At 48.9% G+C, this 26,077-nt stretch overlaps 1 protein-coding gene across 2 annotated transcripts in view; it reads left to right on the forward strand.

The window, feature by feature from the left end:
- The window catches only part of FAM234A (family with sequence similarity 234 member A), a 48,333-nt gene extending 23,360 nt beyond the window's left edge, over positions 1-24,973 (forward strand). For both annotated transcript variants that reach the window (XM_044980507.1, XM_044980508.1), the window contains exons 2-12: positions 1,168-1,473; positions 2,989-3,105; positions 3,514-3,702; positions 12,672-12,802; positions 15,266-15,398; positions 15,843-15,981; positions 17,451-17,591; positions 18,362-18,440; positions 19,133-19,285; positions 20,496-20,598; positions 20,767-24,973. In XM_044980507.1, coding sequence (XP_044836442.1) covers positions 1,185-1,473; positions 2,989-3,105; positions 3,514-3,702; positions 12,672-12,802; positions 15,266-15,398; positions 15,843-15,981; positions 17,451-17,591; positions 18,362-18,440; positions 19,133-19,285; positions 20,496-20,598; positions 20,767-20,978 — 1,686 coding nt within the window. In that variant the 5' untranslated portion in view covers positions 1,168-1,184 and the 3' untranslated portion in view covers positions 20,979-24,973. The remainder of the gene's footprint in view (positions 1-1,167; positions 1,474-2,988; positions 3,106-3,513; positions 3,703-12,671; positions 12,803-15,265; positions 15,399-15,842; positions 15,982-17,450; positions 17,592-18,361; positions 18,441-19,132; positions 19,286-20,495; positions 20,599-20,766) is intronic.
- Positions 24,974-26,077: the final 1,104 nt, after the last annotated feature.

Genomic DNA, 26,077 nt, shown 5'->3' on the forward strand with positions numbered 1-26,077 from the left:
TTTTGCTGAGGGTTGGGACTGGCTGATGAGAGTCATGGGATTGTGAGTTCACTTGGGAGGTAGGAAGCTCCCAAGTAAGGGTCTAGTGCTCTTCGGGTCCTGCACTTTGCAGTGCAGGCATAAAGCCAGGTATTCCCTTTGCTCCGTGGAGCGAGTGGTAATGCCATCAAGGCACTGCCTGCTCTCTTCTGCCATGTGTGAAAGAGAGGTTTTCAGTAAGCTGCCCAAATAATGGGGTGCTAGTTATAAATTATTTGCTGATTGCCAGAAAGAAAGTCATGTATTTGACAAATACTGTTTGACTGTCTATAAAACTGGATGAATAAGGGAGGAAAATTAATGCCTGAGTAATTTATTCAACTGCTGATAGAAAAGCACCACAGATATTACTGGCCGACTCTAGTTTAAGCTCTTACCTTTCATTTTATTCTGGGAAAGAGTCTTCGTCCCCAGATGTTGCAGTGTGTTAGCCCACCCCCTTGCTTTCCTGCCTGAGGCTGGAACTGGTGTGTAGCAGTGTCGGGTGCCCTTTGGTTTCTCAGAGACGGGGTTAATGGGTTTGTTTAGCTCCTGTGTAGAATGTCTCAGTGTTTGCTTTTCTCTCTCCTGGGAAAACTCCTGTATCCATTACACTAGGGAATGACTTTCTGATTTGTGTCAGCGTATGAAGCTCACAGTCTCCCTCCACGGCCCTGGAATTGTACTGAGATCTACATTACACGGCAAGGATCAGTGTGCCAGTGAAAAGCTTTCAGTGCATGCTTTTCCTACAGACCCTGTCAGGGCCCTCCAGTCTAGAATACTGAAGCGCTTGTGGCCCTTCTTTATCTTCCCTATTCCAGCTGTATCCAGCCTGAGTACTGAGTTTTGCAGGTGAATGTCAACAGAGCTATATTTCTTCATCCACATTTTCTCCCCTCCTTGCAGCGTGGGAATCATCTAATACCAGACGTTGTTTCCTGTTTCACATGAAGCTGTGCTGAGGCCATGTGATATTATTTGCTTAGCTCCTGTTTAACACCTATAGTTTTTTTTCCTGCTGTGCCATTGTTAATAATTCAGTGCTTTCCAATCCGAAGCTCTGAGGTAGTGCCTGACTATCCTGTACCTTGCTTTCTTTGATCTGTTCCAAAGTCTATTGTAACACCGACCTTTCTGTTACTGCAGGTGACGCAAATTGTCTGATGAATTCTGATGAGTATTCTGTGATGGAGAACAAGGACTTGGAAGCCGAGATCCACCCTCTGAAGAATGAGGATGGGAAAGCTCCAGATAACCATGAGAACTGTGCAGAGAAAGAAGGTCTCTGCAGGAAGCCCACCCGCTTGTCTCAGCTCTCCCGATGGCGCACTGCTGCCTTCTTCCTCTCATTATTCCTGTGCCTGATTGTGGTGTTTGCCTTTTCGTTCATCATCCCGTGTCCAGTCAGGCCTGTTTCACAAAGGACATGGAACAGGAAATATGACCGTGCGGGTGAGTCTGATGGACTAAACAGTATTTCTAAGCGCTCATTTCCCTGTGCTCGTCATAATCGGGATTGTAGAACCCTGGCCAAAGTGTGGCCTCAGTCTAGGGCAGGGGTTGGCAACCTTTCAGAAGTGCTGTCCCGAGTCTTCATTTATTCACCCTAATTTAAGGTTTCGTGTGCCAGTCATACATTTTAATGTTTTTAGAAGGTCTTTTTCTATAAGTCTATAATATATAACTAAACTATTGTATGTAAAGTAAATAAGGTTTTTAAAATGTTTAAGAAGCTTCATTTAAAGTTAAATTAAAATGCAGAGCCCCCTGGACCGGTGGCTAGGACCCAGGCAGTGTGAGTGCCACTGAAAATCAGCTCGCGTACTGCCTTGGGCACGGGTACCATAGGTAGCCTACCCCATCTAGGGCCTGCAAGGATGTTGCCCATGAGAGTGTGAGCTGCAGGTATCCCAGGTCTTGATATTCAATGGCCTATCTTAATTGGAGTGGCCTTCTGGTAGGCATTTGAAATCTTTTATACATAGGCAAATTAGTGCTGCCCTCAAGCACTAGAAAGGTAGCAGATTGGCCCTTGGTTGGGCAAAGCTTGAGAGGATGTTTTTACTTAATTGACCTTTATTATGGTTGAACTTCAACTTAAAATGTTCTTTAAGTGCCTTTGACCTGAGACTTAAGAGCAGTAACGGGGTCCTTCCTCCATCAGAAATGAGTACCTCTAGCTTACCGTCATTGGATTAGTGAAGGGAGAGAATCATGTCTCTCTTGTAAATTACTCTCATGCTTAATTCTGAAGAGAAATGTCCTTTTATTGAACTCTTCTGTGAAAAGCTAGATAGAGCTCCATTGTATGCCAGACCTTTGACACTACAGCCTTCTCTGCCCTCACAGCTTGCTATGCCACTTGAATCGGCCTCCTTCAGTTTAAGGGGAGGAGCAGTGCTTCTGTCTTGTGTGTTCCTAGCAAACTGTGGCCACATTACACAGACATTGTGCACATCAGCAGGGATCAAACCCAGTGCTTCCAGCACTATAAGCACTGGCCTCTGCCCTTTGAACTAAAGGAGAGCTCCATTGACTAAGAGCTAGTACCAGGCTATTATATCTGCAAGTGCCAGCCACTAGAGAGAGACAAGTGCATGCCCTAAAGCAGTGTATTACATTAGCACAGTTTCAGAGATTATCAAATTCTTAGCTGTTTGACTCCCCTAACTGCATAAGGTTTCCTAATATTTACTGCTGGATACAACTGTTGTTGTATTTTTGTGGTAGTGCCTAGGGACCCCGATCCTAGACCAGAGATCCCCCTGTTAGGCACTGTTCAAACACTAGTATAAAGAAAGTGCTGATTTATCTTGGCATTGCTTTCCCAAAGAAAAAGGGAGGGGGCAGCAATCAGGCTTTTAAGAAAATGCATTTTCCTCCAGTTTACTTGCGTTGTCACTGTGCCCTTCAATCCTGTTGATCCAAGCACTGCTTTCTAGCATCCGGTTTGTGATCTCTCTGCAGTGACCTACAAGTTTCTGGCTGTAGAAGATGTGAACGAAGACAAAGTGCAAGATGTTATCTTCGTTTTCAAAGATACCAATGGCAGCAGCAGTTTTAACAGATCCTGCTCAGATGAAGGTAACTGTGACTCTAAGCAGGAACAGACAGAGGCATAGTGGTGAGGGCTGTGCTTTCTCTTTTAGTGCTGGTCAGTAATGCTGCGATGACAGGGACCCCTTGGGTGGATGGAGTTGTCCTCAACAGAGATAAGGAATAAATCTCCCAAGGAACTAGCATTCGATGTCTGTGCAGCACGTGTCTAGCCGCGCTGCTGTCTTCGCTGAGTCCCAAAGCAGGAACCACTATTCACCAAGCCAGAAGAAAGAGGGAGACTTGAGAGAGACAGTGTGAATATAAAGGGGAAACATTAACGCTGGCCATCTGGGGACGGGACGGGGGGACAAGTTACCCCACTGAACTGGTTGTGTTCACGGACAGGTAGTGGGAGGACAGTACTCTTCCCTCTGCAATGTGTTCTTTCTTCAGGCCTTTCCGCTCCATGTGTCTTTGTTACTGCTGTCTCGGGCACCAACGGCAGCACGCTCTGGGAGAGGCCTGTCACCGAAGACCTCCTGTGGATGGAGTGCGCCATTGAGCAGCTGGGTGGGGCTCAGTCCCCGGGCTGTCTTGTCATTGGGAACCCAGAGTTACTAACTGCAATCAGCCCTCACACAGGTAAGCTAAGGGGCAGAACCACAGGGGATTCACACCTCTGCTATTGCTTTTCATCCCTTCTATCCCCTGGCGGTAGGGGAACCCTGATGGTATGCTGGTTTATGAATAAGGTACGGATTAATGCAAGGTATTTTATCAGCATGAAAACGTAGCCAATGCATGCATCCACGTTGCAAACATCACTAAGTCTGTGAGAAGCCACCGTGCTCCCAGCCAATTCGGTTCTGAAGCTGCCATTTTGTCCTGCTGTGCGTGTTGGGTACTGTCTGTGCTGCAGTCCCTATCATCCCTCTGCACTGCTCAGATACGCTGGGGGGAGATGGGAAGAAACTTTTTCAGCCCTAGCTGTGACTATTTCTCATGCACGTTGTGTGTGTCAAATATGAAGAGAAGAAATGTTCAGTTGCTTATATACCAATGGTAGGAGTCCAGGTAGCAAGCAAAAGCAATTGGGAATTTTCATTGAGGAGAAATGTGATATAATTGGCATTCCTGAAACCTGATGGGATTATTCACATGATTGGAATGTTAAAATCACTGCTTATCACCTGTGCAAGAAGGACCAAGTGGTTAAAATAAGTGTGTCTAGGGGGCACTCTGCATTAGACACCATTACCGGTTTTAGATTTATTGGGAACTCAGAAGTGCAGGGACTTGAATGTACATGGATCGATGTGCCGACTAACAAAGCCCAGAAGGATGAATGGGGCTCTGTTACAAACCCCCAAATCAAACCAGAGAAGAGGATGAGTTACTCCCAAAACACCGGTCTGTAATGTGTGGAGAGAGAAATTGTGTTGTTTTGAGGGACCTTAGTTTGGGGGATGCATGCTGGGGGTCTTCTGCAGCTAGTAGGAAAACATCATTAGAGTGTCTTGAAATGATAGAAGATAATTTTCTAACACGAAGGGTATTGCTCCCAACACTGTTTGAATGGGTAGAGATGAATATGCCACTGGACTGGAAGTTGGTAATTGCATAGGCCAAGAGTAAAGAAGGAATGTTTTGCCTGTATGGCTATACCAGTATTCTGCCTATACTATAGCTGTCCTGGTATACTGTACTGGCAGAGTGCTCCTAGTGTGGATGCAGCTTATACCACCAAAGCAGCTCTTTCATCTTTATAGCTTAATCCCACTAATGATGTGCCAATATTAAAAAAGAGCCAAATGGATTATGAGAGTAATGAGGCTGGTTAGCCTGGATGTCAATCCCAGGCAAAATAATGGAAAACCTGAGACTGGATTTCATTAATAAAATAATAAAGAGTTTAGGGACGGGAATATAATGAAGCCATATTGACTGGCATCAATGCATAGCTGTAATATACCAAATACTTTGTGAGGGGTTTTACTTAGTATTGCACGACATTCTGATTAGTGTTGTATAGTATCAGTAAAGAATACATTAAATGGTTTGACCAGTAGTTTTCAAAAAGCAGCTGTCAATGGGGAATCCTCTCTGAATGGGGGTGTTTCTAGTGGGACTCCGCAGTGATCACCACCAGTGCAGGTAAACCAGTGATTCTCAACCTAATTACCATTGTGGGCTGCATACGCAGCTCTCTCTGTGTTATGTGGGCCGCATCTACGCAATATATGTACTACTTGTATGGCCTGAGGATGTCACTTGGGCTGCAGCTGTGTGATGACTGGGCCACAGGTTGAGAACCACTGAGGCAGACAGATGCGCTAGATCTCTTTAAGCTAGCGCGCTAAAAATAACAGTGTGGCCACAGTGGCATAGGCGGCAGCTTGGGCTAGCCACCCGAGGGTGCCCCCGGGGGTTGAGTGGGTTTGTACTTAGGTGGCTGGCCTGTGTCACCATAGCCACACTGAGTACAAGCCTGCCCACCTCTGGCTGCACACTCAGGTGGCTGGCCCAAGCTGCTGCCTGTGCCGTTGTGGCCACACTGCTCTTTTTAGCGTGCTAGCTCAAGCAGGCAGGGCTAACCCAAGTCTGTCTGCCCGTGCTGGGAAGCTGCTGTGTAGACATACCCGTGATGTCTTCAAATCAAGACTGGCTGCCTTTCTAGAAGATATGCTTTAGCCAAAGACAAGTTATTGGGCTCAGTATAGATGAAATGTAGTGGCCTGCTCTATACAGGAGGTCAGACTGGGAGATCTAACGGTCCCGTTCAGGCCTTAAACTTTGTGAGTCTCCGAATTAGTTTTGTGCATATTTTTCAACAGCTGCTATGTCCACTCTCATGAGGGCTGCATTTCGGTTTTGGCAAAGTAACCTCTATGTATCAGTATATCTTTTCTGCATCTCAGGGATGGTATCAGAGTTATATTTTCAGATTACTAGTTTGCTAGGAAGGGCCGCTCAAATAATTGTACTTTTGACCAAGCAAAGCAAAGTCTAGTATCAGAGGGGTAGCCGTGTTAGTCTGGATCTGTAAAAGCAGCAAAGAGTCCTGTGGCACCTTATAGACTAACAGACATTTTGGAGCATGAGCTTTCGTGGGTGAATACCCACTTCGTCGGATGCAAAGCAAGGTCTGACGTTCATCTGGATGGCATTTCTCTGTCTGTAATGTGATAACTTTGGAACACCAAATCCGCTCAATTCCAAACATTCTAGCCATCAGTGGATAGAACCCTGTTGATTTTGGGAAAAATTGGGAAACCAGAAAGGGGTCATGGTCAGCACAAAGTGTATTTTGCTAAACTCAAGCCAGGGGCTCTGTGTGTCCCCCAGCTCCTCTTCCCCCCTTCTATGTGCCTCCTCGCCTCCCCCCATTTCCTTCCCCCTTCCCATACCATTGGGCCTTCGTTCTAACTTCCTGTGTGCCTCCTCTCCCCAGCCCTCTCTCCCATCTACACTGGAAATAGTTGGATGGACAGGTCAAAAACATGTTTGTGATTGGAGAATTCTGATGCTCCATCCTTTTTTGAAGCTCCACTTAAGCTGGCATTCCTGTTCTGAGCCCATAAAATCAGCAGTTTCCCCCTGCCCGCAATTAGCTCATTCCAGGGGAAATATCCCTTCATAACACACAAAGAAGGGTACCGAATTCACAGAGAAATCTGGTACGCTTTTCTTTCTCCTGTTCTGCCATTGACTCTAAAGTTCCTAATTCCTCTTCACAAAACCAGCATCGACAGGGAAGTTCCCTCTCAAGAGATTTTGAGTCCATAATCAGAAGTAGTTGCTAGAATCATTACAGCCTTTCTGCTGTTTGTGTATGATGCAGCTTGTGGCCTGACATGCTTTTTTTCCAGGCCCTTGTTATCCAGTACAGTTGCCTGAGATACTGAAAAACTCTGAATATTGATTGCACCATTAAAGTTAATCTAGTCATCCCTGGCTCCCTTTGATGGGATTTAATGTCTAAAGGAGCCATCACGAGCACATTTAAGGATTCATCAGAGCTGAATGAATTTGTTCTTAATCAAGTTTTCACCTATTCAAAAGAATTCCCAGCCTATTCTACTACAGAAAGTAGTCTGGAGATTTTAACTGTAGATGCACCAGGGAGCCTGTTCACAGCTCCCATTCAGGAGATTCTTTCTCCAAAGAGGGAACAGCCCAGCTACTTTGCCTCCATCTTGTGACCCTTTGACCGCACTCCTGTCCCTGTTCTTTTATTAGTTGTCCCCTGAAATTAGTGGGTTTCTGAGATCCCGTAGATCCTCCTCTTAGGCTGCGGGGGGAGCCTTTAGCATTGGGAGGGCTTCCGCCCGCCCAGTTTCCCAGAAACCCAATAGATACTTTGCCTCCAACAGTCCAGGCGAGGACAATGAATTAAAGACCATGGTAGCATTCTCTGAAATGGTTCCAGTTCCACACGCAGGGCCAGTTAGGTAGAACTTCAGGGTCTCAATGGATGGATGAGACAGTGGTGTAGAGAGGAGGGATTTAGATTTATTTGGAACTGGGGAATCTTTTGGGAAAGGAAGAGCCTATCTAGGAAAGATGGGCTCCACCTAAACCAAAACAGAACGAGATTGCTGGCAGGTAAAATTAAAAAGTTAGTGGAAATAAACTAAACGCTGGGGGAAAGCCAACAGGTGTGGATGAACACATGGTTCAGACAGAGACATCCCTTATGGCGGATTTATTAATAGCCTGGCTCTATATCTTAGTAAACAGGAGAAGATATGTATTGATCTGTCTGGTGATTGGTCCTGCTTTGAGCAGGGGGTTGGACTAGATGACCTCCTGAGGTCCCTTCCAACTCTGATATTCTATGATTCTATGATTGATCAAGTACAGGTAGAAACTGAAGAGAAATAGGCAAATGAAAGTGTCCCATTCAGTTACATCACATGAAGACAGACAACTACATTTTGACACATTTGATAAGTGCTTGTATACAAATGCAGTAACTCTAAATATTAAGATGGATGAACTTGAGTGCCTGGTATTGAATGAGGATATTGATATAATAGGTGTGATGGGTTTGGTCACAGAGACCCCCTTGGAGCTGTCACCTGATGTGCTGAAACTACCTCTGAGCCTGTCTTCCCTGCCATCTTAGGACTCCAGAACCCTGTCTGTTTGAGCCAGACACGCTAACCTGCTGCAACACAGACCCAGGGTCTGAAACACACCCCAAAAGCTGCAGACTTAACTGCAAACAGCTCAGCAAGTACTCCTGTCTCCAGCACCCCGTTCCCAATGGGATCCAAACCCCAAATAAATCAGTTTTACTCTGTTTATCTGTGGACATAATGGCAGCTATTTATATGCCCCTTTTGGGTTCAGTTCAGGGGTGGGCAAACTTTTTGGCCTGAGGGCCATATTTGGGTGGGGAAGTTGTATGCAGGGCCATGAATGTAGAGCTGGGGTGTGGGAGGGAGTGCAGGGTGTGGCAGGGGGCAGGAGGGAGGGGGTTGGGGTGCGCTAGGGGGCTCAAGGCAGGGGGTTGGGGTGTGGGGTGCAGGAGGGGCTTGGGGTGCCGACTCTGGCCTGGCACCGCTTACCTCAAGTGGCTCTGGAGTGGCAGCGGCCGTTGCGGGGCTAAGGCAGGTTCCCTGCCTGCCCAGGCCCTGCACCTCTCCCAGAAGTGGCCAGCATGTCTGGCAGTGGCTCCTCACCTGCAGGTACCACCCCCGAAGCTCCCATTGGCTGCAGTTCCCCGTTCCTGGGCCCCCCACCCCACTCAGGAGCCGCAGGGACATGATGCCGACCGCTTCCAGGAGCGACTCAGGGCCAGGGCAGGCAGGGAGCCTGACTTAGCCCCGGTGTGCCATGGGGCTGGCAATCCCGCGGGCCGGATTGAAAACCCTGATGGGCTGGATCCGGTCCGCAGGCCGTAGTTTGTCCTCCCCTGGTTTAGTTGCTTTCAGGTTCCGTGTTTTTCCATTGAGCAAGACTAGCATGAAAAGAGTGCTGCCTCCCTGTTAAGTGTCATCTTCACCAAGCCCTTGGCTTCACCAGGAGAAAAGGTGTCAGCCCATATGTTTTAAGATCCTAGTGTGGACAAGCCAAGTTGTAGTTTTAACATGTTAGCTGGTCAAAGTAAACCCTGGTCTTGCTCAATGACAAAATTTAGGACACCTGTTAACATCCCTGTGTAGACAAGGCAGTTCTGCTTCAATATGGGTACATTACAAAATGTAGAAAAAGTTCTCACACCTACTCCAGAATGTCACTCAGTCAGGGTCTAAATTTTTGGTAATACTGAGCCACTCATTCTCCCTTTCAGAAGTCCCTGAATGTATTGGGTACTGGTACAAAGGCATATGAAGAGCCAGGCTGTGCCCCAAAGAGAGGAGTGTGTGTATGTGTGAGAGAGCGAGAGAAGGGTGACCAGATGTCCCGATTTTATAGGGACAGTCCCGATTTTGGGGTTTTTGTCTTATATAGGCTCCTATTACCCCCCACCCCCGTTGCGATTTTTCACATTTGCTGTCTGGTCACCCTATGTGAGGGGGGGTGGTGTTGTTTTTTTGTTTTTGTTTTTGTTTTGTTTTTAATAAAAGGGTGGGAGAAATGGCAATAATATACAAACACGTTAGTATGACTAACTTTGTAACTGCCCCGCTACCTGCCGATATTAACTGGTTAATTTCAGATTCCCACAGTTCTGCTGACCATGCCAGATGCCCATAGGTGCTGGAACTAGGGGTGATGGGAGGTGCTGTTGCACCCCCTGTCTTAAAATGATTTCCATCATATACAGGGTTTACAGTTTGGTTCACCGGCTCTCAGCACCCCCACTGTAAAAATTGTTCCAGCGCTCCTGCAGATGGCTGCATGGCAATGCCTGCTTGTAAGTCATTTGATGCTCTGTCCTGATACTATACAGTGAGCACTTCTCCACACCAGGCCTTTGGTGCCACGGAACTCTTCAGCAGCTTCTTTGTGGAGCATGTCAAGCTCGCAGTTCGTTTCATGGGTAGCCCATATGGGATATCTTTCGGCACAGGGCAGTGCTTGCCTTCCAAACATCATCACCTTATCAGGGGCCTAGGAGTCAAAGAAATAAACAGCTCCTTCCCAATAATCCCTTTACAAATCAGTGATCCTAGAGAGCCACCAAAGGACAGTGGTAGCTTAACCTAGGAGTAAAATCCAGGAGAGCATTTGGCAAGGTTTTTCCCCCCAAAGAGTCCTACTCGCATGGTTTAACAAAGGTCCTAACCCCCCAAGTATCTTTGTTCTAAGGTATTTGCCTTGGGAGTCCTACATCCTGAAAGGAGAGTCTCACATTTCATCCTCATATGGTTGTTTTCAAATCAGTGGCTCTCACCACCTCAAAGATCTCAGCTCTCACCACCTCAAAGATCTAGTCTCACAATTCTTTTGCAGACAAAATAGTACGTTCTGTTGTAGGTTTCCTACATATGCATGTATCATTTTCCATCTCTGTTTTTCATTGCCTTCCACTTGCCTTAACTCTGAAAACCCTAAGGAAGTGCAGTTGTACTCTAGGTCTCTGTACACCACTGAAATTCTCCCTCAACTGAGCAGAAGACTGGAGGTAATTGGATTCTTTGTTCATCCTTAATGAGGATCAAAATAAGGGCATGAAAGTACCAACGTTCCCTTGTGTTGGATTAAAATGGCCATTGCTCAAGCCTGTGTCTGTGCTAAATCAGACTCCATTTTGAGGCATTGGAACACATTCCTCCAGCTTCACTTCACTGCCTACCCAGAAAAGAATAAAACCACCTGCAATTAAATATGTGACGCATCTGCCTGGCCTTCCCTTCATAGCCTCAGGCAACTTTGGAGTCAGGGTATCACTAGGTACAACTTATATTCTCTCCCGCCCTTGTCTGTTTGCTTGTTATCTGTGGGGATAAAATTCTCTGCTACCCTCTGCTCCCCAGAGGAACCCTCCCATTCCAAATCTGTTGTGATAGTAACAAATTCTAATGTTATTTTCAAAGCTTTGGGAACGTTCTACTGAGGTCATGGCTGCAGCCTGCTCTGCATTACTGCAGACAGCACAACGTTTCCTTGTTATTCAGCACTGCTGCCCTTATGAGAGCGAGCCAGTGATTACCCAGCACTCCTGGAAGGGTAAAATACCTTTCAGTCTGGAACCGCATGTGTGTGGCGGTTGAATTGTATTTGGAAAATGTAAGCAAAGCCCTTTTAGCTGTTTCTGATCTGGTAAAATGGGATAATAAACTCAAAATATCACTACTTGCATTTACACAAAAACAATTGGCAAAGGAGTGATCAGACAGGCTGTGTGTCCATTTCTCAGATACAGGAGAGTCATGGATTCCAAGGCCAGAAGGGATCACTGTGATCATCTGCTCTGGCCTCCTGCATACTGTAGGCCAGAGAACTTCCCACAATCATTCCTAGAGCAGATCTTTTAGAAAAACATCCAGTCTTGATTTAAAAATTGTCTGATGGGAAATCTACCACAACCCTTGGTAAATTGGGTAAGATGCTGACAGAGGTTTCATTATTTTAAAAGTTGTTGGGCACATACAGTTTATATCTTCAGTTGTGATTGTGTCCCCCCTAACATCCAGGTTGGCAGATATGCTTCTGTGCAAAGCAAAGATATCAGTAAGAAATTTCTGAAGACTACTTTAATTTAATTTGATAAGTTCATGGAGGATTCAATAAGTTCACGGAGGATAGGTCTTTCAATGGCTATTAGCCAGGATGGGCAGGAATGGTGTCCCTAGCCTCTGTTTGCCAGAAGCTGGGAATGGGCGACAGGGGATGTTCACTTGACGATTTCATGTTCTGTTTATTCCCTCTGGAGCATCTGGCATTGACTGCTGTCGGAAGACAGGACTCTGGGCTAGATGAACATTTGGTCTGACACAGTATGGCCGCTCTTATGTTTAATTCATTTAAATCTAGACTTCTGTGTAGTGTCTTAGGAGTCTGATTAAAAATCACACAGGCTCTTCCCTCGGTAGATCACATCAAATTTACAGGTCATGAAAAGGAACAATGCATGCCAGTTACCTGCTTGGGGCCGGTGTTAGCTGTTATCAGCAGGTATCAGTCCCCAGTAGAGGTGAGGTTCTCCCAGATCCCCTGTGTCTCTGGAGTTCAGCTGTGGCATACTGTAGTGTGCTCATGCATCCATTTTGGAGTTTGCTCAGAAGTAGCTTCAGAGTGTCAAAGAAAAAGCTTTCTCCTAGAGCAGACCCCACAAGAATACTTGGGATCCAGTCCCAGGCAATGCAGACACGTTTTTGTTCATTGTTTAGAATTAGGAAAGATGTCTTAATGCCAGCTGTATTTTAGGCCCTTTCTATTCAGGCTCCCCAGCTGAAAGCTTGGTTTGAGCTTCGTCTATGAATAAAACCCAGGAACGTTTGAATTTATAATTGAAATGCGAAGACCTGTAACTACTAAGTGCCAAATCTGACACCCCAGTGTGTAGGGCTAGATGATGATGCAGGATGGGCTATCAGGCTATGGGGTATCTCAGAGAACAGTAACAGTAATGACAAATCGTTCCTTAGTCCTACAGAGCCACTAAACAATATTCTGAGCAAATGTTTCTCATAACAGGAATAACTGTGTTTTTTCAGGGGAAGTTCGATGGAGGCAGTTTAACAGTTTTGGAGCTAATTATACCGTGGTGACGCCCTTGTTAAAGATACCAGATGTGGATGGAGACGGTGTTCAGGACGTGATGATCTTTACCACTGCAGGAGATGAGGTACATACATCATCACTTAGAACCATGGTAGACCCTTTGCACATACTGCTAGGAGTGACAGGAGATTTGCTTACTGTGTCATCCTAAAGCAGGAAGTACCCCCTGGGGGCCTCTGTGAGACTAGCAGGTTTCAGACTAATAGGTCCCATTGCCCTTCCCCACCCAGAAGGGACATGGTCTTGCTGCTTTTAGCTCAATAAAGTTTTACCGCTCCCTCAAATGAATAGAAATATTTCACTGATTTAAAAATATAAATCCCAATGAAAAACGTTCTTTGGTGTAAATATTCCTCTGCTGAGTTTGCAGCCCAGCCATAGTACCTTCCCCCGGCTAGTGTGTGAGCCACAGAGTGCGACTGACGTGAACAAGAGTGCAATTGCCTGGCCTGTTCCGTTTGCCCAGGCTGAGAGAAATGCAAACAGCCCCAGGAAATGCAAACAGCACCAGGTTCTGAAATGTCCTGCTTGGGTCCTGTAAAGCACTGTTGAGACGGTATGAGGAGGACTGTGGAACATTAAATGAAGTGCCTTCTGCTCTTCTTTCTGGCCAAACAGATGTTAGAGATCAGCTGGCTTGTTCAGAAAGAGTAAAGCTGGTGTCCTAAACATCCTCCCTCAATATACCAGTGAGGTGAGACCTAGGCAGTCACTCTGTTGCCGTGGGTAAGATGAGTGTCCTGTAAAGCTAAATTTCCATTACAGGAACTCCTCATTTAAAGTCCTCCTGGTTAACGTTATTTCGTGGTTACGTTGCTGATCAATTAGGGAACATGCTCGTTTAAAGTTGTGCAATGCTCCCTTCTAACGTGGTTTGGCAGCCGCCTGCTTTGTCCCCTGCTTGCAGGAAGAGCAGCCTGTTGCAGCTAGCTGGTGGGGGCTTGGAACCAGGGTGGACCAGCGGCCCCCCTATCAGCTCCCCACTCCTCTAAGTTCCCTGTGCAGCAGTTGCCAGCAGGCTAGCAATTGCAGCTATCCCTCCCCACACTGCCATGTGCCGTGCAGAGGGGGGAAGGGGAGGGGCTAATGTCAGGGTGTCCCGTCCCCCCCTTACCCCTTCTTCTCCATATAGAGCAGGGTGGGGACAGGGAGGGAGAGAGAAAGAAAGAGGCTGGGGCAGCAGCTGCTGTCTCAACTTCCTGATCCACTTAAAAAGACAATGCACTTAAGAGTGGGTCAGCTTACTTAAAGGGGCAGTGTGCATTTCTCTCTCCCACACACAAGGTGTGTGTCTGTCTCTGTCTGCTATGCTGTCTCCCCTCCCTCCATTCCTGCTGCCTTGTAGAGTGAGGTTACATTAACAAGGTGTTAACCCTTGAGGACTCAGCTAAGTGTTAGTTCATCATTTAGCACAGGAGTTCTCAAACTGGGGTCGGGACTCCTCAGGGGGTCACGAGGTTATTACATGGGGGGTCGCGAGCTGTCAGCCTCCACCCCAAATCCTGCTTTACCTCCCAGCATTTATAATGGTATTAAATATATAAAAAAGTATTTTTAATTTATGGGGGTGGGTGTTCGCACTCAGAGGTTTGCTATGTGAAAGGGGTCACCAGTACAAAAGTTTGAGAACCACTGATTTAGCAGTAAGGCATTCCCTGGGAAATATCCCATCCTCTTCCACCCTCTGACTCCATCACCTCAACCAAGCTTCAATCATCATAGCTGTGAACAGTATTAAATTGTTTAAAGCGTATAGTGTGTGTGTGTATATATTTGTCTGGTATTTCCCTGGAACCTAACCCCGCCATTTACATTAATTCTTATGGGGAAATTGGATTCGCTTAACATCGTTTCGCTTAAAGTCGCATTTTTCAGGAACATAACTTCAATGTTAAGTGAGGAGTTACTGTACCTACTACAACAGCAAAAACGCACAAGCAGTTGTTCTGCAGTCACCTTTGTTACTGTTAATAGGCCTAACCTTGTCCTATGGTTAATTATGCACAACAAAAAGATTGAGGCTCGTGCCAGACAGTGACACCTAGTGGCCAGATGGGTATGTTGTGAATCGTTGGTGTGTTGCGAATTGCATTGTCTAAAGTCAGTGGTTTTCAAACTGTTTTAAGGCTACATACCCCTTTCCAAATAATGTAGTCTACTGCATACCCCCATCTGGAATAGGGTCGTAGTATACCTATGATTAGATTGCAAAGTCTTGCTAAATAAAATGTGTTGCTCAGCATCACAGGATTTTTCACGTGTACCCCCTGACGAGAGCTCAGTTTGAAAACCGCTGTCTTAAGTCAACATCAAAAAGTGATCTAAGGCATGTAAAGTGTCGTCTGATGTTTGGAGAAGGCTCCTCACAGATGGGAGAGCCAGGTTGCAAGCTGTGCTCAGGCAGCCACCTTTCTGTCTCACGCCGTCAGCCTCCCCAAGGGTTTGGGCTGCAGCAGCAGTAGAATGCTAGCCTGCAACAGTGGTGTTAATAAATATTTATTTATTATGGTTTTAATTTTCTCTGTAGACTCAAAGTTTCATCTATTCGGGGAAGAAGGGCGAGCGGATTGGAACCAGTGGCAGACTGAGTCTGGGTGCAAGGCCTGGTTATCTCATGCATGTGACTAAGACTGGTTCCTACTACGTTCTCTTCAATACTGGTAAGGCCTCTTGCTGGTTGAACACTAGAGATACTCCCAGTACTGAGAAGTGACCATCACTTTGAAATTCATAAATACTCTTCCAGCTTGTCATACAGTATTCCACATTCTCACAAGACTAGCTTCCAGGTTCTGAAGTGACATTCAGGATTAAGCAACAGAAGGAGCCCTCTACTGAAAATAAGAGCTCATCTTGTGACCCCAGAGAGCGCTCTTTACATGTAGTCATGTTCTTTGGACAGTGCATTGAAATGTAAGTTTGAAACACAGCCACTGTTGCCAAGTGAGTATAGGGCATGTTGCTAAGTTAGTCTGTGCTTCCCTAAGGATCTAATACACAATTTCTGAGGGGAAAGGACAGGAGAGAAGGCCTCATTTGCACAGTTTAGCACAATGGTCAAGGTAAGCTCCCTCCGTCATTCTGATTTCTCTTTGTTTGCACAGTAAATTCTCTTTATGGCTACTCCTTGAAGGATCTCTACAGCATGGCAACGGGGGTGGAAAGTAAACTCACCAACCTCAAGCAAGATCCTCAGTGGGAGAAGAAGATCGAGAGCCCCACACATCACATATCACTTCTCAGGTAGCAGCACTACATTCTCCTGACCTTGTGATTTAATTGGGGGGCTCTGATCCACTGATTGAAGCATGCAGCAGTGTGGTTTAGCTGTCTCTAAGATCCACTTAGCAGTGTTGCTCTTGGCATGTCCAGGAGCATGTTCCAGTGCCAGACAATGAGGAGAAGGCTGCGGGGACTGACTCAGTGAGTGACAACAAAGTGGAGAGGATGTAATTCTGTTATATGTTGGTTGGGGAAAGACACCAAAGACAGAGAGGACGTATTGAGTGTGGCACACAGAGGTTAGAACTAGGGGGAAAGGGATTAATTTGAGAGCATGGATTGAGGCTAAATAGCAGGAAAAACTTCCTGGCAGCAAGATCTATCAGATTGTGGAATCATCCACAGAGGGAAGGGGTGGGACGCCCAACAATCGGGACAGATCAAAGAAAACTTATCAAATGTCCTGCATGTCCCAGTCCTGTGTTGGCCCCAGGGAGATGGACTGGATGGTGTAATGTCTCCTCTGTGTTTTATTTCTATGATTTATGCCAGGTTTCAGGCTTTGGAGGGTTCCGGTTCAAATTCGTTTAGACTCAAACCATCAATACAAACCGGAACGCATGCACGCACACACAGTCTTGAACAGCCAACTGCATTGTTGGTAAAGCACAATCCCAATCTGTGCAATCTCTCAAAATTGAGACGATCACCAGTTAAGCGAACTTTCAAATCCACAGCAATGTAAACTCTCCAGCTTCCCCCCACGCGCTCTGACTCCTCAGCTCCACTACAGACATTTTTTCAATTCCAGTGGCTAGTTAAACATTGCACACTCAAATGCATTTCCACGTGAGCTGCACAACCTTAACTCTCCCCTCCGCTACAGTCAGATAGATTACTGACAGCTCTGTGGGTTTGGACATGGCTAAAGCATGAGGGCAGAGATCATGTTGTGTGTCTGAGTGCGGGAGATTGGCAAGTACCAGAATCACGTATAACTGCAGAGGCTAAAGGAATTTTCCAGAACATGTTTTTGCTCACTCACTCACTAGACAGCACCTGAATTTCTCATGCAATGACCAGGCAGGGAAATCTCTTTATTCCCCAGAGGGGGAGGGGAGCACTTCCAGGTTGCAGTGATCCGTCAGTCATAAAGAAACAAAGGGCACAAGCCCAGAGTGCTTTCCTCATACAGCTGCCTGGCATGCAGGGAGAGCGAATGCTTTACTTCTCTTGCATGTGGCACCCAGAGGGAGCTGCTCTCTGTGGAGGGAGAGTGCCCAGTTGGATGGGGAGAGCTGGCAACCTGCAGCTTCTCCTCCCCAAATGTTGGCTTCAGCAGAGCCTGGCCTGGCACATGGTCTTGTGTTCCTTTCCTTTTCCTGGCGGGATGATAGCCTCTGATTTCTGCATCGGGCATACTAAGAATAAAGTGGTATTCTCAGCTAGGAAAGCTCACTAGTTCCTTGTCTTGGCCTCTCCTTGTTCAGCTCTGGAGACATTCGTTACCTGGTGAAGGTTCCCGGGAGATCAGGGGAGAATATCTTGGTTGTGAAGTCAGACATGGCTGAGCTTCTCAATGGACAAACTCTTGACTCCCTGTGGACTGTCAACGCCTCCCACATCTTGAGGTAATGCTGCCATTGCAGGAGAGAGATGTTCCTTTCCAAGAGTTTGCCCAGTGACACTTGGGTTCCAGGGAAACACGGCCCCTCCTTCGTGTGAAGTGCATGTTTCATATGATCTAGTATCACTTCACAAAGGGGAGAGCTTGACACTCTGCCTTGATCCTAGGGAGGGTGGGGGAGAGCCTCATTCAGTCAGTCTATTTCCTGCTGACATGGCTGCAGTTCGTGGAGTGGAGGGCGGTATTGTGGTTCTTCCGGGGCAGTCTCTTTCAGGGAGCCACAGTAGGGAGTGAGGGCAGAGAAGGTGATTGTATTTGGTGTGTGTCTTTTTCTGCTGCAAACCCCTCCCCAATAGGCTGGCTCCAACCCCCACCCCAAATACTGTAGCCATATGAGCGGCTGGAAACTTGGCCTGCTTATTACCTTATATGCCATGGAGGGGTGGGTCATCCTGCATCTTCTCTGAAGGCCAGCGCCGACTACACGAACCTCCCCTTTCTGTGCCCCAGCCTGGTTACCTGTTCCTCAGGGGATGAAGCTCCCACTGTCTCAGGGAAGAAGTAGGACCTGGGTGCTGCTTCGGCAGAACTTTCAGCCTAGGGAGCAAAGGGGCCTGACCCCCAGCTCTTCCAGTTAGTAATGCCAAATGCTGAGCCATTGTGGGATCAATTGAGTCTCTCACCAGGCTGGGTGTGGCACTGGGCCTGAGACGCCTGTTCCCTGGCTGCTCGGTACCTTGTCTCAGTCCCCTTCTCCTCCTGTCCCTCTTGCAGCGAGCCAGTGTTTGGTTACTACACACCTGACGTTCTCCACATAGTCCTTGAAAGTGGAGTTGGACCCAACAGGAAGAAGGTTTGACAGCTCTTTGCTTTGATCCCCCTTTCCTTGCTCGCCTGCTGGCTACAGTGTGTGTTTGGTTGGGCTCGAATGCCATGTGCACAAGGAGTTAGCCCTGCACTGGGCGGAGCGGAGTTGGCTCTCTTGATAGGTGTCAAACGCCTTTGCTGAGATGTGCAGCTCTTTCTCCAGGAGGTTCCTCCGTCAGCCCAGACAGTGTGTGGAGTTCTTCCCTCCTGCAAGTAACTGACCATAAACGGCAGGTGAATTCAAAGGCAGAGTTCTGGGTCTGATTTCTCCCAGCACCTACAGATATGACTCTGCATTGACATGGCTAACTACGCATAAAGGCCCCTCAGTGCCCCCTCCGTCACTGCATCATGCATGTTTCTATGGTGTCAGTTTCAGCTGTGATCATCCCCCAAATTGGAGAGAGAACAAACACCCAGGATAGGTGCTGGGGCAGTCAGAGGAGCCTGGGACTGAAGCTATGGAAAGTTGTATAGCTCTGAGGAGGAACTAGAGCACAGGTTCCAAATGGCAGCTGTGCCAAGCTCATTCCATGGAGTCTGGGTTCAGCCAGCCTGCCCTGATCTGATTTCCCCATGTAGCCAAGCCCTGTTCCCGCAGGGAGGTGTGGAGCTGGGCCCCTGACTCTCTGTGTGCTGTATGCTCCAGGATAAGCTCTGGTCTTTCTTCTCTGCCAGATAATGATTGTTGAGAGTGGCTCTGGAGCAGTCCACTGGGAGCTGGAGCTGAATTCAAGAGCAGGGAGTCCAAGGCCTGCCACGCTCAATACTGCAGATCACCGGTCCATGTTCCTTTTCTGGGGAGAGTACCAGGCAGAGGCCAATGAAACGGTGAGGGCTGGCGAGCGGGGCAGCACACACAGCCACTTGGGCTCACTCTGATCTTGAACCGGAATTTGCAGGACACCCTCCTCCTTCCTGCCCTTCCTTCTCCCCCCCCCCCCCCCTGAAATCTGCTGGCCCTGGAGAAGCACTTTGCCCTTCCTGTACTGTGTGCACACGCATACCTGGGCGTGTCCCTCCAAGCTCTCCTCTGCTCACATGTGGCCCAGTACCCTTGTCCAGGATCACAGTCCACACCCCTCTTGTGATGACCTGGGCTGAATCCCCATCGCCATCCCGAGTGGTGGCGCTGTGCTGCCTTTGCAGGGGATGTAGCCCAGGCCTGAGGTGCTGAGCAGAGGGGTCTCTGCTTTGTGCAGTGAATGATGCTCGCTAGACTGCGGGGTAGCTAGCTGTTTCTTAAGCCAAAGTTTACTCACTCGCCTGCCAGGCTTTCGAGAGCCAGGCTGCGAGGATTTTGCTGTGCTCTGGATGGGGCTGGCAAGCCGGGGGCAGCTCAGCTCATCCGGCAGGAGGAGGTGGTGGCCCGGCAGACTTGCGGTCTGAGCATCTGCACGTGTCTTTACCAAGCTGTTAGAAAATTGCATGTGCTGGAGCTCCCTGTGGAAGGTTAGATTTGATTTTTCACACTTACGGCAAATGCCCCTGTAGAACTTGTTTTGAGGCCATGGATTCTCTGGTGCCCCTCAAGCATTGTCTGCCTCTCCGTGCCCCAAGCCAGCTCTGTGGCTGTGGCATACAGCGGCCTGGTTGGGGAAAGTCAACTGGCACGTCAGCCACTGGGTGCTGGGAAACCAGCCAGGGAAGGGGCTGTGAGAGCTGAGTGAGGGGCAGTGATGCTGCTGCTCCCACTTGGACCTTTGCCAACGTCAGCCTGATTGTTGTGTGCAGACTTGCTAAGTGTTTTCCCCATGACCACTGGGTACATCTACCTGAACCCTTCCCCTCTCTGTGCCCTGTGTGTGGCTGATGGGCACCTGGGGCATTCAGGAATGTTATGAGAAACAGACGGGGGCGTTACAGACCAGTGAATAAACCCAGCTCTGGTACTGATGGGACTCGTCCGACCAGGCTAGACTGGTAACTAGCAGAGTTGGACAAAACCTGGCCTAAGCCAGGTGGGTGTTTTGAATGTGGCTTCTGCCCAACTGGGCAGGGTGACGTGCTCCCCCGCCTTGATGCCTCCTGTTTGTTTTAGGGCTCCAAAGCGGCTCGCCAGAATCTGTATCTGTTCCATCCGTCCTACCCCAATGTTCTCTTGGAGCTGAACAATAGCTCAGACCGAATAGTCGCCTTCGACGGTAAGTGCTGCTCCCCAGGCCCCTCCAGCGGGGGCGCTGCCCATGGCAGCTGGCCCTTCGCACTGTTGTCTCTCATGGAATCTGCGGAGTCTCGGGGTTGGCTGCAGCGCTCTGACCTGCCCTTGTCCCAGGCAGGGGTCTGGCTGTAACCCCTTCTCTCTGTTCCAGCGGTTCTGTTTGAGCGGAGCCGGCATGCCTGCTACGTGTTGCTGACCGGGCCGCAGAGCAGCGAGGGGCCAGGCTGTGTGTCTGTCACCAAGCGGAAGCTGAAAGAGGACATCACTGGCAGTGGGGTGATCTGGCTGAGCCAGGTGGCAGGGGACAGTGAGCAGTACATCAGGGACCGCTTCTTCAGGATGCGATTCAGCAGCCAAATGTGAGCTCCCGGGGAGACCCCGGAGAGCCATCTCAGCACTCCTCCAGCAATGGACTCATTAAACCCAAATCACGGACTCATGTGGGAAGCTGACGTTCTTGATCCACAAGCCAAAGGTTGGCTGCTGAGAAAACAGCCACAGCAAATCTACCTGTGAGCCCACAGGGCTTGGGCATCCCAAATCCTGCCCAAGTGGCTGCCAGCCTCTGAGCTGATGGGGCTTCAGTCCCTGGCTGTCCCTGAAGTGCCATCACTTCCAGGAGAGCTGCCTCTTTCCCTCTCTAAATCACGCGATATTTGCTGCGCTGCAGGGCGTACCTCAGCTGGGGCTGCTTTCCCAACATGCCCCAAACTAAGACCCAGGGAGGGCATGTCTGGGTGCTGGAGGGAGGCCTCAGTTGATTACTCTAACCTCGGTGTTTGCAGAGAGGGAGGGCGTGTGCATCTGGGTGAGAGCAAGATGAGGAGGGAGTGTACGTGCGCGTTCACTGGTGTATGTGCACACTCCCGTGTGTGTGTGCGCGTGCGCTGTTGGATTTTCTTTCCCGTTTGCCCATACAGACAGATGGGTTCTCTCCTGAGTAGGAATTTTTGCCTTTTCCAAAGAGTGGCGTGGACACGGCGTGCTCGGTGTCTCACTGGAATACCTGAGTGCTGCTCGCCAGGGATAATGCAGTGGGATGGGCACTGAGTGAGCCCAGCAGGTGTATTGGATATGGCAGATATTCTCTGGCCCGGGAGAGCCACAGACTAAAGTGCAGTTCTACTCTGAAAAAAGTCTCTGTATAAACAGCAGCTCCTTGTTTTCCAAGCCGCCTGCTCCTGCTGCGTACCGAGGTGCAGAGCTGCTGCCTTCTGCTGACTGAGAGATGCATGGCCCTGCCGCAGCTGTGCGAGAGGGCACCTGACTCGGCTCTGGTTCACTCATCAGGAACAGAATTGCTAACGAAGTTCCACTTGTAGATGATGCAAGAGCCAGAACAAGCCCCTGCCTGGCTGCCCAGTCCCCATGGTGCTAGCTCGTGCTCTCCACTCGATCTGCCCAGCCGACGAGCATACATGGCACCCACGGGGCTGTTTGCAGGTGCTCTTCAGAGTGGAGCTGCCTGTGTTCCTTGCCAGGAGGCTGGCCAGCTGTTCCCAGGGTGCTGCTCGTCAGACGTGAATTCAGCCTCGCAACCCTTGCGAGGAGAGTCCTCCGAGTACTGCTACCTCACTGAGTGAGGGGGACACGGAGACAGGCTGTGCAGTGTCTGGGAAGGAGCTGCCGGTAGAACTCTGCACAGCCCTGCCTCCTGATCCCCTGCTCTAATGGCTGGGTAAAGCTGCCCCTCTCAGTGCTAGCAGTCATGTGGAGGGTAGGACACTTGGGGGCTGTCCTTTGTGGGTGCTGCCATTGCAGTGTGGTCATGTCCATTTGCTGTCGCTCTGTACTGAGGTTGCAGTGGGAGGGGAAGAAGTGGTGGGGTGTCTCCTTTGGGGCCTCCCTTGGCATGCCCTGGGGCACCATGCTCCGGGGTGAAATGCCCTGGGGGCCAGGCAGTGCGCAGGGGCAGCTCCGTGTGAGGGGCTGTGCCCTGTCACTGCTCCGGTCGTCACAGCTCCTTGGAGCTCTGAGCTGCAGGCTTGTGGGGTGACTGCTAAGCTGGGATCCTGGTTCTTTGGGAGCAGCGCGAATCTGTGAATTCTGCCTGTGTCCAGTGGAGCAGGGGCTGGGTGCTCCGGGGGGGTGCTCGGAGGGCTGGCGTGTCGGAGTGGGCACGTCGCTCACCTGTGGAGAGAGCAGGACCTGCGAGGCCTCGGGAGGAGTGTGTGGCACCTGTGGAGTTGGGGAGCTGATCCCCAGCAGGCACGGGCAAGGCTTCCTCACGCTAAGGGCAGGTGACAATCCCTCAGGATGTGAGGCAAGGCTAAGCACTCACCTCCTCCAGGCAAAATTAACTGCAGCATCTACTGCTGGGGTTTGCTGGTGTAGCAACCAACTGTTTGACCTTGCACTTCTGCTTCTAAGGTGGCCAGGGGTCCCCTATGCACAACCCTCCACCCCTTTGTGAAATTATACAGCTGTGGAGTGTTCTGCTCAGTGCCCTCACCGCTGGAACAGAGCTGCTTTAGTGGAGAGAGCCGAGCTAGCCATCATGGGGACCGAGTCTCCCACCATGGCAGCTTGGTGCAGTTGCCCTGCTCTGAGGATGCCCCCAGAACGTGCAGTCAGTGGGATGATGCCTCAGCTCCCTGCTCCTCATGTCTGGGGAGGGCCCCCCCCTCAAGAGCGTTCTCCACAGGGACTGCAGGCTGCGTTGTGTGTTGTGTCACGGATTCCCTTGGCTTCTCTTGAAATGAATAGTCTGAGTGCTGGAAGCAGAGCCCAGTCTCGTCTTTGCCCTAGCTCAGGTTCCCGTGATTTGCCCACCCTTCAGGGGCCTGCCTTTTGCTTGGCATGTGAACGACCTGAGCCCCAATCACCCTGCACGTCCCTTGGTTGTGCCTTTGGACCTGGGGGATTCCTTACCGCACAGCTGTGATTCTGACCTGCACCCTGCTGGTGGCACTGAGCGGCTGTCAGCGAGGATAGCAGGTTCAGCATGCCAGGTAACCCACCCACTGATGGCTTGAGCTCAGACTCGGGAAGCTTGGCTGTGCTGGTTGCACTGTGCCTTGGGCAAATGGTAACCCTGCAGCTTGCATGCCTGTTGAACTGATAGTTCTCATCTGCAGATTGTATCTCGCTGAACCTCCTCGAAAGGAACAAGTCTGCAGGGGACATGGTCTGTGCATCAGGATTGCATTGTGCATTAATGATTCTTGCTCTTTGAGTTTTTCCTCTTCCTTCCTGACCCCCTATGCAGACACAACCCTTCCAGGTAGGCACTCTGAACATTGCCTCAGGAGAGCCGGAGTCTCAGCTTCGGGAGACTTTTCTGGCTTTAAGTTCCTCTGTTAATACGTTCCCTGGTAACTTGGAAATCCAGGTTCTCCTGTTAGCAATGTCAGTGCCCAGCTAACACCCTCGTAATGATGCAAGAGTTTCTTTCCAGCTGCTTTTCCCCTGTGTCATTGTTTTTGCAGTATTGAGTGAATGGTTTAATTGTGCCTTGATTCAGTAACTCTGCTGGGTGCTACTAGCAGAAATCACTGCTTGTGTGAACAGTGTCTTTTCTAGCACTACGATTATCGGTTTGGTTCTGTAATTTATTGCAAATGTTGCTGTACTGGGCGTGGTCTAACTGTGATGATTCAATAAATCCTCTTTTGCATTGTTTGTAAACGGTGCTCTGCTTCTGCTGCTGCCTTTAATGAGCTCGGGACATGCAGAATTGGGTTTGACAGAATAATAGAAAGTTGTAAAACATGTCCTGAAACCCCTCCCCCCTGGAAGGATGGAAATTGCTCTGGTGACATTTCAGAGTAGAGCAGCTTGTCATGTGTTGCATGTAGTTTAAGTAGTAAACTCCCCCCTTCAGTTTGTAGAGTCAGTCTTGTTTGACAGTGCACTGAAATGAAGTGATGCCAAGGACCATGTCAGCTGTTGGGAAAGGAGAGGAACGTTCCTTTTCCAGTTATAGTCACACAGACGTGCTCCTGATGCGGCTGTGGATCAAGCCTAGCCAGATGGTTGGTGTCCCTATTTCATACAGCAGCTTCCGTGCGTCGCAGTGTGCTGGATGGTAATCCTGGCATCTCCACAGATGTGCTCTTAAATGGGTTTAACTGATCTGGGGCAGTTTCAGTGAGTAGACACAGCCTTAGATATCTCAGGCACCCTGGCGGGCCCATTGGACACCTCAGTGGATCTACATTAGCATTCACACGCTCACTGAAGGGGCCTGGAGTGTTGTCAGTAACAAGGGCATCCTGTCTCCAGAATGTTAATTAGTCATAAAGCTCAATAGATGCTAAATTGAAAGTCCCAAAGGGGCATAAGCACATTTTTTTCCCTTTGCAGGTCCCATTTTATGCTGCTAATAAAGGAGTCACTTTTCGGTTTCTCTCAGTTCATTATTGAATCCTTGGTTGCTTTTATTTCTACTCATTGTGATGTGAAAACGAATGATTTGTTGTTGGTTTTGCGAGGGAGCTCGTGAACCCAGCTGATCTCAGCTGTGCCTGACACACGGGTAAGCAGCAAATACCCAGGAAAAGATTAAACCTGCCTCAGGGGCTGGACACTGAGGATTTTGCACTGATGTTAAATATTAAGTAGGAGATGATGCACTTGAGCAAATGGAATCAGCAGCTGGTTGCCTAGCAGGCAGTCGCAGATGCAGGGAGACAGGGGCAAGTGTAATAACCAGCACCACGCTGGATCTGCCATTGCAGTAAAAGGCCATTTCAGTCCAAGCTGTGCTGGGGCAGAGGGGCCTGGGGCAGGGGCTGAGTTTAAGGCAGGCTGTGTAAATAGCACAGTGTCCCAGGAGCACTGGATGCAGCTCTAGTTTCCCCACTTAAACAATGGACAGAAGAGTGGGGAGCTCAAATAATATTAGAAGGGTAGCCGTGTTAGTCTGGATCTGTAAAAGCGGCAAAGAGTCCTGTGGCACCTTATAGACTAACAGACGTATTGGAGCATGAGCTTTCGTGGGTGAATACCCACTTCGTCGGATGCTCAAAGTCTGCCAGTGAGTGATGTGGCTTCGTCCCTGGCAGCAGGTGCCTGTCTCAGCACCACAGTACTTCACTCCTGCCACCAAACTCAGCCTATGACCACTGAAGCAGCGACTCTGAAAAAGCCGTGGGGCTCGTAGTGAATAATCAGCTGCACTTGTGCTGCTTCACACTGGGAGCTCATTACCCAAGTTCTACCTTCCCAGCCAAGACTGATGCCAGAAGCACCCCACAGCAATGGCTCTGTAAGCCAAGCAGTCCTACGACTCCAACCCCTTCCTCCCTGTACCTCCAGTGACTCAGCACCAGGATTCTGGGGCTTAGAGCAGGAGTTGGCAACCTTTCAGAAGTGCTGTGCCGCGTTTTCATTTATTCACTCTAATTTAAGGTTTTGTGTGCCAGTAATACATTTTAACGTTTTTAGAAGGTCTCTTTCTATAAGTCTATAATATAGAACTAAACTATTGTTGTATGTAAAGTAAATAAGGTTTTTAAAAT

Source organism: Mauremys mutica, chromosome 11 (assembly GCF_020497125.1).
Source record: "Mauremys mutica isolate MM-2020 ecotype Southern chromosome 11, ASM2049712v1, whole genome shotgun sequence".
Classification (NCBI taxonomy): Eukaryota; Metazoa; Chordata; order Testudines; family Geoemydidae; genus Mauremys; species Mauremys mutica.